General features: G+C 38.7%; 1 protein-coding gene across 1 annotated transcript in view; it reads left to right on the top strand.

The window, feature by feature from the left end:
* Positions 1–17,473, top strand: part of LOC129566874 (probable serine/threonine-protein kinase clkA) — a 121,681-nt gene that overhangs the window by 21,738 nt on the left and 82,470 nt on the right. The window contains exon 2 of the mRNA XM_055443177.1: positions 15,951–16,464. Coding sequence (XP_055299152.1) covers positions 16,270–16,464 — 195 coding nt within the window. The 5' untranslated portion in view covers positions 15,951–16,269. The remainder of the gene's footprint in view (positions 1–15,950; positions 16,465–17,473) is intronic.

The raw sequence follows: 17,473 nt of genomic DNA on the forward strand, positions 1-17,473 counted from the left end.
ACACACACACATAATATAAAATGGCAACAATATATACAATTGGCAATGGCATTGTTATGTTGTGTAATCGAATTCAGTGTAACATTGGCAACGAACAAGCCGCATTGCCACTCTCTGGCTGCTCTCTCTATCTCTCTCTCTCTGTCTCTCCGTCTCTGTGTCACTCTTTATCGACTTGTATCGTTGCCGTGCTCTCTTGATCACAAGCACACCACATCCGAAATGCGGCAATAAAACTTTGAAAATTCTACATCTCAACGAATAAATGGCATTTTCAGATCGGATTTTATTTGCCGTTCAACATTTCCATTTCACGCGCCCAGTCAGTCAAAAACATAAACGCGTACATGTGTGTGTGCGAGAGAGAGAGAGAGAGAGAGAGAGAGAGAGAGAGAGAGAGAGAGTGTGCGTCTGGAAAATGAATCATATCGAAATTGGCACGATGCAATCTACAATATTGCCCGGTATACAATACGTATAATAAAATAGGCATGTAAATGTTTGATCCGGCTGGATCTGAATGAAAAATGCAAAAGAAATCTCTTTATTTGGAATTATGCGAACGATTTATACATAAATTATGGATTTTTCCTACTTGAATCGTACATTTCGAATGGATTTTGATGTTGTTGCTGGTAGCTGCATCTTACTTCTGTACAAAACCATCCGTGTGTACCATGCTATCAGGTCTTGTTTCTGGCTATGGCCACATCATTGAAACAAAGGTGCACGATTTCATACCACATACAACACAATCATACGACCAAGAGCTTCTGTAAAAACAACAACAAAATCATTTTGTCAAAATGTACCCAAGGAGCAACAATTTCGATCCATACTTTAATTTATTGATTACTTGGCCGACCCGAATGCGAATCATATCAGTTGGATGAAAATGTTGCGTGTGGTACCTCGCTTCTGATTTTAATTTGTTTCCTTCATATTTTCCGGAACGGGAATTGGATGTGAAACAACTGTCATATTAACTTTGTTGTGATTTTGACGTGAGCTGATTCTCATTAAATAAATAGATGCGGCAGCGTTCGCAACCACAAAAGCCTAAATCCTGCTTGTGCCTGCGTGCATTTCATATCAATATCACGTAAGGTGCTCCACTCTATCCACCATCACAATCATATCCAGATATGAAGTGTACGTGTGGTATTCCAAAATGGAATGAAATGAAATTCCGTTCGTCTACAACGAAGAGCCAAAACAAACTCTCAGTGATGGAACACTTGCTGCTCTTACCCCATCCGCGGCAAATAATCATTTCGAATTCGTATCTCATAGCGATTTTTGGTGGGCGGCTATACAAAATGAAATGCTCATATTCATAATTCAGCATTTGCCGTCGCTTGACTTCCACTGCTGGCAATAGTAAATTGATTCAAAGCAACGGTCAAAAGTATGGTTAGCATCATGAGCAACACACTGCTGATCTAGAGAGAGAGAGAGAGAGAGAGAGAGAGAGATGATTTTTGACGAGGGACGAAATTCCAAATGTGTCAAGGCCTTAACGAAATTTTGTGAAAACATAAACACTTGCTGTGACTCCTCTTCGGTTTTTATGAACAAATTTTACGAAAATGGAATAGAGTTTTCCCATTTCAGTTGGAAACGTATCAACAAAGAACATTAAAAAACTGCAATGCTTCTCAAACTGAATTTATGTAGACAATTTATGAGCCGATCCTGCGCGAAAACATTTTAAAAGAAGAATGACAGCAACAGCAGAAAAGCGGCGAGTATGTATTTTCCATTGCCGTGCCACACGCGTTCTCATTTTTTTGCGAATGATAAAAAAAAAATGATGAAGCCTGATAACCGTAAACAAAGTAAACGAGATTGACGCGAAAACGCGCCGACACAAAGAATGAAGAAGAGGAAGAAGCTTGGGTGAGCAAATATTTTCCAAAGAACTCAAGTAATAATCGTATACAATGGAAAACATAAACATAAACTAGAAACTGTTTCGTATCGAAGCGAAGCGTAAGCGAAATGGAAGAAGTGCAATTGGAATTGCGAGAGCGAGCTAACGAGAAAGAGTTCGCTGATGTGAAAAAGTTGAAAAGTTTAAGAGCCTCGATGTAACACAAGATAAATATGTGTGTATTAATATTGAAAACATCGTCATCGACAAGGTTCTTAACTTTTCACATTGTTCTCGCTGCTCAAGCATTATGACATGAGCGCTCGCATACACACAGAGAGACACACACCGTTAGCTGCCTCTCACTCTTTTTGTATCGTGTGCTCTGTGTGTCACATACGTGATGAACACAATTCGACGACGCTTCGAATCATTCAAATTGTTTGCTTTCGAAATTCACAACGGTTGAGCCTACGAGTAAATCGAAACAGCTCAAGTCTTGGCATTTTCACGTCGTGGAAATCAAAATTCGAAAAGCAACGAGCGAACGGTGCCATTAAATATCAAAATTTTATACAATACGAAATGCAAACAAACAACCAACCAAACAGAAAATAATAATAATCCAAAGCCAACAAAGAGAAATGCAAACGTTAACGAGGACGAGAAGCAAACGAAACACACATATCGTTGCGAATGTGTCGGCAGCATAAAAAATGTATTTATGCACAATATATACATAGCACATGTTCTCGTTTGGGAATAGATTTTCTGCGTTTTCATCCTCATTTTTTTCTCGCCATTCAACCCAAAAAGTGTAATTGTACGCTTGCCGTTTGACCACTCCGGTCACATTTTGTAAACAAAAACATCATTCGAATTCCATTTCCGGCGTCGAAGTTGGTTTTTTTCTTCGGTTGGTTCCCTTGTGAAACAAAACTGTGGTGCATTTATTAACGATTGTTTACTTCGAGGAATTTTTCATTACCACACTCATTAGCTGACTAATGTGTCATTCTCTTTTCTCTGTTCGTTCGTTTTTCTGTTCGAATGAAATCGGATCAGTGAACTTCTTATCAGTTTGGTTGGTTGTTTTTCTACTCTCTTGAAGGATTGAACAACGATTTCACACTTCAAGCTCAATAAAATTTTGATTGCATGATGACAAATGCCTTTTTCGACATCGTCGTTGTCGTCATCCGATTAGTTTTCGTGGGCGTCGGTATCGGGCTCTGTTGCAATAATAAGTTTGTTGATTTTCGTTCTCATTGTGTCGTTTTCGATGTCACATTCAATTGCGTACCTTTTGTATATTTTCCTATCGTTTTGGCGGCGGGCATCGACGGGTGACGATGACGAGCTATATTTGCCAAGCCTAAATCAATAGTAAGTAGAAACGCAGGCGTGTTGTTGCGTGAATAACTTTATCAAAGTTTGTCCAAGAAAATTAAAGTAAATATTGGAATTGAAGTGAGTATTTCACAATGAATGCGCTATTCACAGCGGTGAAGTGTCGAGAAGAGACCAAAATACAAAATTACAGTTCAACGACCAACAGGAACTCCAAATCAATCGGCAATACGCTTTTCGATGTTTGAATTTTGCCGTCATGCCATAACGAATCGACAACAATGGCCGATGTATAAAATGTGATTTCAATATTTTTCGCTTTATCGACAACACCCGCTTCGAAGTGCACCAAACGTGCACACAGTACACTAATATTTCGTTAACATTTTGTCACATTGAATGTTTGATAAATGGTGTTTGCACGCGAGACGTCGAGATAACAAAAGACACTTCTATTTTTATTTTTTTTTCTCTCTTTTTCTCGGTTCCTGTTCGTTTTTTCTCTCTCTCTCTCTCTCTCTCTCTATCGCGCGCGTCAAACAATTTCATTCTCTTTATATGCGTTGTCAATCCAACGAAGATGCTTTTGCAGTGCATTCATTATTTATCGACAGCAAACAAGCACAAAACACTCGACTCTGCATCATTTTTTAGTTAACATTTCGTACAAACAATTTAAATATGATGATTACTCTTTCGAATGTGTCATCGCGTCAGTGTGCGGATGAGAAGCAAACAAATGGATTTTCAGTCTCGTTGCCATTTCTCATCATTGTGCTTCACCATTTTCTCTTCGTCTTTTTTTTCGGTGTTTCTCTTCTTTTGCTTGTTGCGATTGGTAACTCGTTATCGTTGTTCTCTCACTGAGGCACACAACGAATGCATGTGAGCACCTTTTGAAACCTTTTCGACTTGTCGTTCTCTGTGCCTCGTTCTCTCTCTCTCTTTCTCTTCCTTTATTTTTCGCATTCAAACATCTAGTAGTCACGGACATTCGCAACCAAATGTTGTCGCATATCTATTTGTCCAATTATTTTTATTATATTTTAACGAGACTCTCGAATACACAATCCCGAAACGAACGCATTGCAACCGAACCGAAACACACATTAGAATTGCATATGAAATAGAAAAAGGAGAAAGAGAGAATGATTGGTGGCTTTTGCTGCACAAAGAGCACAAACCATGCACAAAGAGAGCGAGTGCACGAGCACGATAACGATGAAGATTGGCTATTTGCGTTTATTCATTGCATATACACACAATTGTCCACACAACAGTCGCATTCCAATCGGATTTTGTGTTTTTTCTCTCTCTCTCTCTGCGTTTCTGTGTGCAACTTTGTCTATTTTATTCATTAGCTCATTGTGTATGCGATGCACGTTACACGGAAAATGAGTACGCGTTGCTCGTCGAGCGATGCAACGAGAAAAAAAACGCGTAAAATCAACGAGTCCTGGACAATTACGCATGCATCGGCACCGCATAAAAAAAACAAACTCAACAAATACACAAAAAACATGCACGTGAATGATTCTTCTTCTCTATTTTTTGTATTTCCATTGCTCTATCTCGGTACGATTCGGTTGATGATGGTCTATGGAAAAAGCGACGTCGCAGGCATTTGCTTTCGAATGGAATAAATTAAAGAATATGAGAAAAATGTGTGCACAGTGAATTGAACAGTGGCTTTGCATCGTTCGATGCTTCGATATGTCGAATCGAACAAGAGTGCAAACCGGCGAATCTATTGCGAATAGAACACACTGAAAAATGATAATAAATGATTTTAAATGCTATTTTAATGGCTTTGTCTCGTTGCTTAAGTTCGCGATATGTTGACTTGACTTTTTTTTTCTGTCATGCATTTGCTTTTATTATTACACGGGCGTGCGCGCTAGCTCAGTTCAGCGTACATGCGAACAAAAAATCGCTTAAGTGGCCGCTTTCTTTGTACGATTTGCGTTATTGTTCCGAGTTAAACGGTTAATTACGTGCATGGATACACCGTTTCGATGTGCGAACGACAACAAAAGGATTGAACTCTTTTCAATTGAAAAGATGACGCCACACACAAACACTCACCTCGACACTTAATTGCCACTTTTGTGTCTATCGCATTTTGCCCGTCGCCGTAACGAACGACCAGTTTTCTGTTGCCATTTACGAAATGGCATTGCGCACGCAGTGACATTTTGCAGTGAAATCGATATCATTGCAATTACTGCATTTAATTTCAATGCCTGATGCATTGGTCAAAGTAAATTGCATCCACACAATCCAATTAAGATGAAAGCAGCAGCCAGTTGGAAATTGAGACATTTTGATTAATTTCTGATGTTGCTTTTCTCTCCCGGATGTGTTATAGCAACGCTTTGGTCGCACATTTAATAAACGATTTCGGTGCAAAGGATTAAAAGTACAAAGTAAAAGTCAGAGCGCGGGCTTAATGAATTTGCTAAGAAGAAATATGCGATTATGAGTCCGTTAATTGGCTTATCACACAAAACTTAAGTGGCTCAAACAGGCACCGACTCGCTCACACATACATACACACACTGTCTCTGGGCTGGTAGTAACCAGGCAAATGCGTAAATTGCCATCGGTTCACATGTCAGCGGCACTGTTTGTGTATAAAACACACACCAAATGTGTGTAGTTCTATTTATACATGAAAGTACATTAACATTTTCACATTAAATCTATTGAATCGTCGGTGCGCATCGTTGCGTTTTTTTTTCTCTCTCTCTTTCTCTTGCTTGCTCGCTCGCTCGCTCGTTCTTCTTTGCTTTTCGTTCGACGAAACAATATGAAGTGCAATTAGCAAATACTGACATTATGAGGCGGCATCATCGTCATCGTCGTCTGTCAAATGTATAATGACACTCTTATGTCTACTTTAGGCCAACATTTGAACTGTTAGACGAAAATGGAAACGAACAGTACGAGTCTCGGTGAATAAAAAGAAATTTTTCTTTTCTTTTTTTGTTCCGTTAAGCCAAAAATGAAAAATGATTTAACTTTGATGTTTGCGTTTGGAGCGTCATTTTTTCTCTTTCTTTCTTTTGCTTTGCATTCATCGTTCAACAAACCAAATGCCAGCCAATTTGGTTTGTGTTGATTTGATTTGCGAAATAAGACGAAAATCCTACAAAAACCATGAAAGCAAATGCTGACAAGCGCATTACGGCCCCGCTTGTTTTTCTTCGTTTCATTTCGATCGTTAACGTGTTTAGCGTTTGCGGTTGAATCGAAGATGTTAACGGGAAGACAAAAACGAAGTAAACAAATCCTCAAGAATCAGCAAATGTTTGCATAATTCACGCAATTAACGTTTTTTTTGTTGTCTCTCTGTTCTGCATACGTATCCCGTGTGCAAATAAAATGACTAACAGTCACTCATGTAACTGTATGTAGTGATACACAACTAAAACTGGCTAAGTTATTCTTTCAGTCAGTCGACTAATTTGGGACATTTTGACTAAGAGTGATTTGTGATTAAAGTTAACCGCAGTTGCTTATTTTGTTCGAGACAATCACTTTTAGTCAGTCAAATTGTCCCAAAATATTCGACTGACTAGTCAGTGTCAAAAATTTTCCACACGGGTATACACAATGCCGCTATTTTTCTTCGCTTTGTTTCTCACCGAGCGAATTAGCCAAATACAAATGTTATTTTTGCATCGCACCATTTATTTTCGTTAGCTGTTCTTCTCTTCCGCTGTCTCTCTCTCAATCTCTATCGGGTTTTTCTCCAGCTTCTGGATACTGGAGGCTCGCATTTGAATGTCATTTCGCTTTTATTGCACATTGCCATTGCGAGATGATGACGAAGTCCGATTGCACATTTTGCACAATATCGATGTGTATCGATATGTTGTATGCGTTGCTGTCAATATGAAATCGCACCACCAGAATATTTATCTAACTGTATTCTGGTATTCACTGCGGGCCCATTCAATGAACATGCATCGCACAACACACAAGCCACATTTATTAAATATTGAACACACAAATATTGCTCTTTTGCTTTTTTTCCTGTTCCATTCTCCAATTTATATGTATGCGCGAACGAATCATTCCATAATTGGCTGGGCACAATCAGTATTTTCTGTTTGCGCGTCGAGTGTTTTGTGTACACATTACAATCTTCTCGCGCAAAACGGTAAATAAATACACAATTCCACCGAAGACAAAACAATTGATAAAATGGGAATTGGATATAAACATTGGAAAGGAATGGGCGGGCGGAGGCCAAGAGACGAAACACACAAAGTATGAAACCTCAATGTTTCAAACACACAAAGTATAAATGTGTTCGATGCATCGCAATCAAAAGACAAACAATCGCCTCGGTATCGCAATGGGTTTTTGACCTGCACGCATTTTAACTGAACTGTTTGTGCACCTAATTACGGTTTTTTTCTCTTCTCTGTGCCGCTTATCGTTCACCGCTCGATTCGGAATTATTCTCGGCCTAAAGCACGGTCGGTCGCTCGGTCATTCATTGTGTACCATGTTATCGCGTTGACTTTATCAAAACACATTCCGATCCTACGAATTTCATATACACATTTGTGAGCGTCAATAAATCGCACGCTGAACAGTAAAACAACAAAAAGTAATATTGATTTAAGCATATCTTTTCCCGTGAGCCCATGAATAATGGAATCGTTTGTGCGGTCACGATCCGTATAACGTCTAACGTGCATTAGTCAGCTGAATGTAATGCGATTGTTCCTAATTATCGTCAAACAAAGAGCGAGCGAAGAAAAACACACGCAGAACGCAAAAATGTTTTCAATTTGCAAATATTTATGGGTTTTGTGCAAAGTTTGCGTTAAAAAAAATTGTTTATTACTGTTGAAGAAAGCCACACAATGGGTAAATCATGTTAATGAAACCAACCAATGGCAAAATTAGCACGCTAATAAAATCCCCTTTCGCGGCAGATTTTTTTTTAAATTTATTTGCCAAGTACACACAAAAGTTCCTTTATTTTTTGCTTGTTGTTTCATTTTCGCGACTAAAATATGAGGCATTTGCCCGGCCTAAGACAAATGCTTGTTTGCATTTTGCCGATTTCGAATGATTCATGATCGTCTTTAACCATTTCAACGCTACTAATCTTATTTAGATATTGGTTTCGGCATAAAATATTTATGTGGTTTAATAAATCACAAAAGAAAAAAACAAACGACGACGACGACGAAGAAGAAGTTTTGTGCGCTGTACATACGATTGTAACGAGTGAAGTGAAAACAAGATAGCGCAAACACAAATATTAAACCGAAACCGAACTAGCGATAAAAATAATTTCTCATGGAATAAAAGGCCCGATGTGATGTTGTAAAAATGTATCGGAAACAAACTCAATGAATATGTGAACAGTCATAAAATTTACTGTCATCACCGCACACAGAACACCAACCACATCGACATATGTTGACAATAAAGTATCAACACTCGAACACAGAACGAAGCGAGAGAGAGAGAGAGCGCGCGAAGCCAGGGAAAAAAGAAAGAAAAGCGAAAAAAGTGGCATGCATAAACACAGAACGTCGTCAATTTTTATCATTACTTATTCAAATCCATATTTTGTATTCAAAAGAACTCGGACGAAGTTGCGTTCACATCATAAAATTGGCGAAATTAATGGGAAATAACCAGAAACATGCAAGCGAGCGAGCGAGTGAGAGAGATTCTTTTTTTTTTGTTGCGGTTATGTTTCGTCCTGTGAACATGAGAATTCTTCGCATGGCCTGCATATCGGCATACATATATAGTGGCCGAGCGCAAGAAGAGAAAGAAAAAAATTGTGCTTGACTTGATTGAAATGGTTGTTTCTATTTTCGTCGTTTTCTTTTTTCCCCATCAACATCATCAGCGCGTCGGGCTGGACGAAGCAGCCGAGAATAGTTTGAAACAAATGTGCTATATTTTATTTCATCTTCTTGTCTGGTTTTGTTTATGCGCAAACACAACACAGCACAGCACATACACATTCAATGGGCTTATAAGCATGCATGGACTCTTCATTCCGTTTACAAAGTAAACCCCATCCAAAGATACACGAAAAACATATGCATTCATTAAAGACAATATATTGATTGCACGGCCATAAAACATCAAGTGTAAATATCAGGCTCGTCGACAACCGACCGATGAAGAACACGACGATAACGATGTTACACACAGAACTCGGGCCAAGATAGCCGACCGATGATTTTCTTCCGTTTACAGCACTACACCTTTATGACACGGTTACCTCGTTCGTTCATTCGTTATTGCGGTAACACAAAACACTGTACAAAACATAATTCAAGCCATCTTCTTGGAAATAAAGTGCCCATAAAGTCTGGGCGAAAAAGTTTTTTCCTAGCTTTCGAAGATTTCCATGAATCTTCCTCTCGAGATGGACCAACACACCGAATTCATACGAAACAAGACCAAAATTATTGCATTTATTGATGAACGATTCGAATTTTGAATGCAAACAGAGGAAAAGAGAGGAAGAGATAGAGTAAAGAACATTCAATGACAAAACAAAATGAATAGAACATGCCATTGCAAATGAACAAGAATTGTGAATTTCCTAGCAATTCAACAATGCTCGCTCCTTTGGTGAAATGCGAACCAAGAATCACATTTGAATAACTCGATAAAGTTCTGGCAAAAGAGAAGCAAAGCAGCAAAGTTTTCCTTGTGTTGATGCGAAACCGACGAACAGAAAATCTAGTTACAATTCTGATCTTTGTTCATTGGCTTAATTATTGACGATGCCACGCAGCAAAACTTTTAATTGGATTGCAGCATATCAGTTTTGCTCGTTTCTGCCGTACGTTTTTGATTGAGTGTGCGCGATCGCGCGTGCATGCGCTTGAACTTGCACTGCAATGACATGAGCACATTTGAAATTAAGATTTTCGGAATTCAGCGACTTATTAATAATTCGAAAAAGATCAAGCCAGTGTGTAGGCTTCGACGTTGCTGTTGTTTTTTATCGACACTTTTGATGCAGCATTGCACTTAATGCCAATGGCATGTTATTGCCACTGAAACTTCGATTACCATTGAATTCGACGACGTTGTCGTTTGGGCCTTCCTCAAGCGCATTCAATATTCTATTGTGTGCCGGGCGAATATATTCAGTCGATTGTTGTCATTTCAATTCATGCTGTTTCCCTGTGTATCCAGTCTTCACTGTGCACATGTTCATTTCATGTTTTTCGCTTCAGTTCAACTCTTCTGACGGTCTACGGTTGTTTCGAGTTTGCTTCTGCTGCTGCTGCTGCTGCAATAGCAACAGCATTTGCATCATAATAGGCGAACATCTCTTCGGTTCACTTGAAAACTCATTGTCGTATCGAATTCGACTGTGTACTGTCTGATTTAGAATTCTGATTTTGGTTCAGCCATAGTTATCACAATTTATTCCGGCTGTTCGGAGGTTTTTCATTTGGTCGTTGTGTGCATTTATTATGCGATCGTGTTTCGGCCTCCAATATAATTCTACAGGCGAATTTATGACAACGTTTGCTCAATCTCTCTCTCTCTCTCACACACACTCACTCACTCTTCCACTCTAAGCACTGTTGGAGCGACAGAATCACCAGTTTGTATTGCTGCACAGTATTAGTTCGGTTGTTGTGTATAGCCGGCTATAGTGCACATCTCTCACTAGCTGTGGGCCAAAAGAGAGCTTGAATTATGATTAATTCAAAGAAACTAATATCTAATAATTCATTTTGCTCATAATTTCCATTTTTCATTACCAAACGGTTCGGGTAAAGCAGAGAGAGAGCGCGAGCACGAGACGGAGATGGTTTGGTTTAACGGCAGCTCGCATATTTATCGCAATCGGTCGTATTTATCAAAACGAACTGGCGCATAATGCAATATCATCAATATGTATTCAGCAAGCAACAGCAGCAACATAAAATATCGTTTTGGATTTTCGTGTTTGCATATTTAAATGAATGTGAAACGAAAATTGCGGGGCAATTCGACATATTCGTTTTCTTTTGTGTGGTGCGACACACACACACACACACACAGTGACTGCCACAACGAATGAAGATATAGAAAATTGAGAAACGCAATAATGGCAAATACGATGATCATAATGATGAAGACGAAACGGCTTTAAAATGCATTCGAGCGGCATCAGAGTGACACAGCCCGAACGAATGAAAGAAAAATAGCTCAGGTCTTGTGCGCGCACAATTTACGAAAATGTATTGGAACGCGGCATACACAAGACTGAAGAGGTGCCTTCAATGCCGTTGGGCCAAACGTTTGCCGGCAGTTCCGAAATGAAGAAAGACAGAATGGAAGAGAAAAATGGAAATTTGTGCAGCAAAACAATTTTTTTGTTCGTTGCTTTCATAACATCCGAAACGACATGAAAGCTAACAACATAATGTCCAATGTAGGATGCACAACGAACGATGTTACCGTTTCGACTAAATTTTCTGGCTGTCACACTTCTTCTGTGTTTGTTACACTTTAAATAATCGATGCAGCATTGTTCTTACCGATGCTTCACAGTACTTGTTTCAACAATGAGTGGGTTGGCAAGTGCTGCAAACACTGTGTATCTGCTTTTTTGCATACGGCTACTTTATCTCAAACTCTTCGGCGCACGTACATCCATTTTTTTGTGTGTGTTTATGTGCGCCTTCCGTTCGTTTCATGCTCTCGTTCTCACTCAACTCACACCGTGGCTCAAGTGAAATGTACTAGATCCGAAATTTATTGCATGAACCCAAAATGGAACAGAGCAAAAATTGATCCAAATCATTTGGAAATGGATTCCTTCGAATCGAACCGACCATCTACTACGTTTCAAATAGAGAAGGGGGTGGTATTTGATTGTAAGCTGCCGGATTTTCGAATCGACCAAATCCAATTGAAGCGCAACTGCTGCAGAAAATCCAATATTTGGACAGTGTCATCGTAAAAAGACGTCTCACAAGTACTTTCGAAAGAAAAAAAATAGTTGGAGCTGCATTTGAATTTTGAAAATGGCAAATATGTGTGTGACAGCACATTAGAAATGTATAACTTTGCAGCGCATCGAGACTTTAAATCGCATATTGTGTGTCGCTCAGCATTTCTTGTGTGCATGTGCACATTCCCACTGCATTTATGTTTATTAAAATTGCATTTATGCAAAAGCGGAGAGAGAAAGAAAGAAGCTGAATTTTGTGCTTGCGTTCTTGTTCCGTTTGATTTTCGCTTGTACTTTTGCATTGTTTTCGAATTCTAATGACTGCAGACGGAATCGATCTCATTTCAAATTCAATTATGCATACTGAAGCCATTGATGACGGTGCAACGAGAATCGAGTCACACATACACATACACATACACGGAGAGGGTGGAATGAATGAAAACATTTGCACATGTTGATAACGAATCATAAGAGTTTGACTGTGAGTCGAATTTAATACGCATTTCGAGTTCAAGCATCATTGACATTAAATTAGGAAAATATTATAACTGAAGTGGCTTGTTGGGTGCTGGATAAGAGAGTCATCGAACATGTCAATTCTCAGGTGGAAAATTCAATTCTCGGAAGAAAAAAAAAAATGGAGGAAAAACCGTATAATTTACCGATCGCAAGATTTGTTCACGGAAGCCATGCGGTGAAGCAAAAATAAAGAGCCAAATGACATCGTTTCCATGGGGAAACGTTCTAATCTTTGATCTTCTGAGCATACAGTTCAGTAGCACATTTAATTTTTCAACGTTCAAAGTTGTCAATCAAAAAAAAATTGAAGTAGAAACTTTTCCAATTTAAATGGAACATTATTTTCTGATTGTATGAATGAAACCATATACCAGAGAAGAAAAAAAATTCTTGTAATGAATTCAAATTTGGGTTGAAAATCACAAACACGCATATTCATTGCACTGCCGTCAGTTAAGGTTGACGATGAAAATGCGATAGATTTCACAATAGATCTAATAAACAACAGAGCAGCATGCGTTCCACTGTTTTCGACAAATTAATTTCCTCTGTTTTCCGGAGCTCCGGCGCTCGTTGTGGTTTTTAGACCAAGAAAAAAAAACATTTCATAAAAAATCACACACATACACATACCTCACATAACATATTTCAGTGCAAATGGAGATCCAACTTTTTGTCCATTGTAGTTGGACCAAAATCTGGTGCATCTGCATAGTGCGTTGTCCATTCATTTAATTAGGAATAAAATATTCATCAAACGCATAGCCATGGCGTGTACCGTCCACATCACATGAGTATAAAGATACCGAGTGAAAAAACAAAGAAACAACCATCCAACACTGACCAGATAATACCATACGGATATGTACGCAGGGGCCGAAAATGCAAATAACATATTCATTACCTTACACGTTTTGCTTTTGTACGTTGCACGTAAAATCAACAAGCTCCGATGTTCAGCAACAAATCCGAAAACCATACCTTATCATTTGCATATACAAGCCAGTCAGCAACGGTTTTGCTACTGATATTGGTGATGGTGATGGTGGTGTTGTTGTTGCTGTTGTTTTGCAACTGACTGCGGTATAATTTGGAATGTCGTTTGTCATTTTCTGTTTTACCACTGGTACTTGTGTTCGGTTCACGTGTCTAATGTCGAGGAGGAGAGAGCATCCACTCACAACTTTTATAAGCATATACATCTGCATTCCTGTAAACACATTCAATTCTATAAATAACTCAAGCATTTTTCTCGTCTCTCTGTAAAAAGAGCTGTCGACTCGGAATCGGTGCAAAATGTGATGCATCTTGTGATTATACGGTATCTACGTTGGTGTATTTTATTTCTGATTACAGAAATGTAATTGAGATGCAAGAGACATTTTTGGACTTTATCATCTGTGACAAAATTCTGAATGTTCTGATGTTGTTATTGTAAATTTTAATTACATGTTTGAGCCAAAGATATTTCACTGAAAAAAACATGCGACAAACATAGGTCGATTCGTAATTAGAGGCCAGCATTCGATGAACTATCTCTCATCGATGGAAGTGTAAAAAAAAGTCGAATATGTCATGTTAATGTAATCAATAAGTACTCTGATCGCATAACGAGATGTGCAAGTGGTTGACAATGAGACATTTTATGCATGGCACAAGTATACACATTGTAAACCACAGACAAAATGGCTCCACCGCAATCGAAAGGCGATCTCAGCCTGAACAACAACAACAACAAAAATTGTACATATGTAGATTTGGTCTGTCAATGATTATGGCATTGAATTGGTGCAGAGGTAAAAATGTCCAAAATTGTCGTGCCTCACACATTGACGCGATGCGGTCGGAGATAAGATCTCGAATTGACGTTGATCCTGTATGCGCTCACCGTTTGTGCTCATGCTTGTATCGCACTTTTTAAAGTGGTGCACAATGCTATTTTCAATGAGTGTCTTTTTTATGTTGTCGCTGACCAAACCACATAATCGTCTGACAAAACGCAGCATAACCAAACACATACAAAAAGTGAAAAAAAGCAGAGAACCGAGCCTAAAGTTGATTGACATCTGCCTTGATCCAGCGAACAACAGACGACGTATCGTTGTCAATACGATTGATTTGGTTGTTTGTTTGGTTGGTTGGTTGGATGCTGTTGCTGCGGCTGACTTTTTTTCGTTGTATTTCGTTCCGTTTGCGGTTGGCAGATCGACAAAGTCACACACAAATATGCTACAAAATACATCGACTACCTGCAATTGACAAGAATAAGAAAGAGTCGAGTTGGAACAGATAAAAAACAACACACATCCAAAGCCAAAACAAAGCCGTATTTCGTTTGTTGTCTTTCACATTTCATACTAAATTTACATTCATAGCCATTGTATTTACTCTTACCACTCATTCAATTTCCTGACATTTTCGTTCGTTCGTTCGTTCGCTCGTTTGTTGTCATTCGTGGTTTTTCTCTCTGTTCTGCGTCTCTCTTTTTTTTCGGTATGACGATGGCCCGTTTGATTTGTATATGTATAATTTCATGTGATGGAATCGCGTTATATGCTCCAAAAAGGTGACAGAACGTACGTACAATCGTGTCAGAATCATATGCTTATCACATTGTACAAATCCGAAATGTCAAGCAAAGTGGAATAAAACCAAAATGGAAACTTGTTTAAGTGTAATTTGGTTGGTATTTAGGCGATTGGACTGTGTGTGAGCGTGTGTGCGAGTCTTGTTTGCAGGGCAAAATGTGTTTATACCTGTAAATCAAGCGTGTTAGATTTTAGATAAATGGTACTTTATATTTAGAGAAATGCAAAACATATTCGATTAAGCATTTGCTTAAGTCATCCGTTTATCGCGTACGTTCAATGTACGGCCGGCAGCAATGTGAATATATCTCGTTGACGTCGTAGCACACAAGCAAAATAATAATAATAATGTTGTGTGTCAGTGCACGAATCGGATTTTAAGACAGCCATCGATTTGAGAATGCATTGCATTGACAATGAATGGCTTTAGTTTTTCGTTTCTTCAGTGGTTTGATCGTATTCGAAACGTTAATTGGCAAGTTATCTGTGTTTGGGAAACCGACAGGTTGTGCTCAATCGATGGACATTTCAAGTAGATCGAGTTCGGTTTATTAACAGATTAAGTTGTTTTCTAATTTTAAGCATGTTATGTTTATTTTTTTCGATTGTTTGATTGACACATTTGATTGACCGCATTTTTCTCTCTTTGTCTACTTTGTTTCAGATCTCAACCGACATTTTAAAACAAAAATGCTAATCCGCATCTAGGCCTGACACGCTAACATTTGTGAACAGAAATAGAAAAAAATAAACCGAATTCAATTGAATTTTCTGTTTTAGAATCGACCGAACGCATCAACTCATTTCAAATGCGCCATAAAATTGTGTGAACACGTATTTTCCGTCTTTTTCGTTTCGTCCGAATCGGCGCTTTGATTCATTGATTGTTCTTCTTCGTTGGAAGAAGGGCTTCAATCAACGGCCGAGGAAGCAGAAAGCAACCGGAGCAGAATTTTCCATTACACAATCGTTTCAATTTTCTGATGTGGAAAATGTTTGACAACGATTTTTTCGAATGTGGTGACGATGCTTGCGATGGACCCGGACCACCGCCAAAATTCCATTTGCCACCACCACCGCGGCCACCATTTATGCAAGACCTAAACGCTGCCCTTGGTACAACCATCGAGTGCTCAGAGGATGGACTCTTCGATTTGGATGTTTGTGCTGCCATTCCGGTAAGTTTACCTTTTCATTCTTCTGGTGTACCGTTCTTCTATGTCACAAAAAAAAAATCGAAATTAGAAATTCATTTTTTTTAGCCCAAATATTCAATAGCGAATACCAATCGGCAAATTCAAGTTCGATTGCTATTAATCTTCGGCGGTGGTAAAATCGAAGTGCCACTTCAACTTCAATTCAATTCGAAATCCAATCGAAATTGAATGGAAAGAGCGAACTGTTCGGTTTGAATTTTTCCATGAAAGCACTTTTCAAGTATTTGCCATGCTTAATCCAAACGATACGCGATAATGTCTTTGTCATTTTACCTTCAACGACAAAGTCGCTTGTGAAACAGACTGAATGAGCAAGAAAAAAATGATACCGAACATCCGATGGTGCTGTGCAAATGCGACGCAGAAAAATTAGTCAGCTCTTCCGGTCTCAATGGCAAAACCGCTTTGTTCGCAATCATTAAAATTCAGATCACTTCTCTAAATAAAAAAAAGAACGAACGAGACTGAAAAAAGCGAACCGAAGAAAAAAGTAGAGAAAAATGAACGGCGAACAACAAATAAGTAGAGAAAAAGGAAAACCAAACGGTGAATTTCTATCGTCAACAACCCAAATAAATGAATACAAATACTCGAACGTGAAGCATCGTACATTGATTGGTAAAATATTTTATGATAATTAAAACGCGACAGAGAGAAAGCATCACGTTGTCGCACAACAACCGGTGGCAATTCGTGTTCTCATACCCAAACCACATACCATTTTCACTCTCGCGTTGAATAGAATGTTCCTGTAAATTTCGTGTTTGAATAACTTCTGAGAACATTCTCTCATTATTTATTAGCAAAAAAATGTGATTTTAATATTAACAGCGTGCGTTTGTGGCTAAATGCTTGGCTTGACATCACTGCGTTACCAGGCCGTATTGTTTAGTAATGGCATCGGTATGCGCCATATCATTTTATCAGCGTTGAATCGATAAACGACATATTTATAACACGAAAGGAAATT

The sequence above is a fragment of the Sitodiplosis mosellana genome, unplaced genomic scaffold (assembly GCF_009176505.1).
Source record: "Sitodiplosis mosellana isolate CC-2019 unplaced genomic scaffold, AAFC_SMos_1.0 Smas_scaffold_1, whole genome shotgun sequence".
Lineage (NCBI taxonomy): Eukaryota > Metazoa > Arthropoda > Insecta > Diptera > Cecidomyiidae > Sitodiplosis > Sitodiplosis mosellana.